Below are 507 nucleotides of genomic sequence, written 5' to 3'. Positions count from 1 at the left end.
TGCATTGCCGTGGGAGGGTGCAGTGCAGGGCAGTGCCACGGGCCGGTGCGGTGCCAGAGGGGATGCAGTTGTCGGTGGGGCTGTGCAGTGCAGTCGCGGGAGGGTGCAGTGCCGCAGCGGGTGCAGGCAGTGCTCGGGGAGCGCATGCAGCGCAGGCATGGGAGGGGGCAGTGCACTGCTGCGGGGGCATGCAGTGCCGTTGGGGGACGTGCAGTGCAGCGCAGCGCAGGGGATGCAGCGCCATGCCGCGTGCACACGACGGGAGGGTGCAGTGCAATGCCCCAGCGGTGAGCGCTTGCAGGGCAGTGCCGTGCAGCCCTGTGGAGGGGGTGAGCTGGGCCCCGCAGTGCCGTGCAGCGCGGTCCCACCCTGGGGAGGGGGTGCCAGGTGCTGGGGGTGGGGGACGGCACAATTGGGGGGACCCCGTGCAGGCAGGGCGGCGTGTGAAGGAGCGGCCTCGCTGCAGGGTTTGGCTGGCAGCAGGGGGGGAGGGGGCTCCTGGGCTCA

At 72.4% G+C, this 507-nt stretch overlaps 1 protein-coding gene across 1 annotated transcript in view; it reads left to right on the top strand.

The window, feature by feature from the left end:
• Positions 1-276: 276 nt before the first annotated feature.
• SFXN2 (sideroflexin 2) overlaps positions 277-507 on the top strand; it is a 5624-nt gene continuing 5393 nt past the window's right edge. The window contains exon 1 of the mRNA XM_009323275.1: positions 277-287. Within this exon, the coding sequence (XP_009321550.1) occupies positions 277-287 (11 nt within the window). The remainder of the gene's footprint in view (positions 288-507) is intronic.

Source organism: Pygoscelis adeliae, unplaced genomic scaffold, assembly GCF_000699105.1.
Source record: "Pygoscelis adeliae isolate BGI_AS28 unplaced genomic scaffold, ASM69910v1 Scaffold294, whole genome shotgun sequence".
Lineage (NCBI taxonomy): Eukaryota > Metazoa > Chordata > Aves > Sphenisciformes > Spheniscidae > Pygoscelis > Pygoscelis adeliae.
This window is presented reverse-complemented; position numbering and strand designations above follow the sequence as displayed.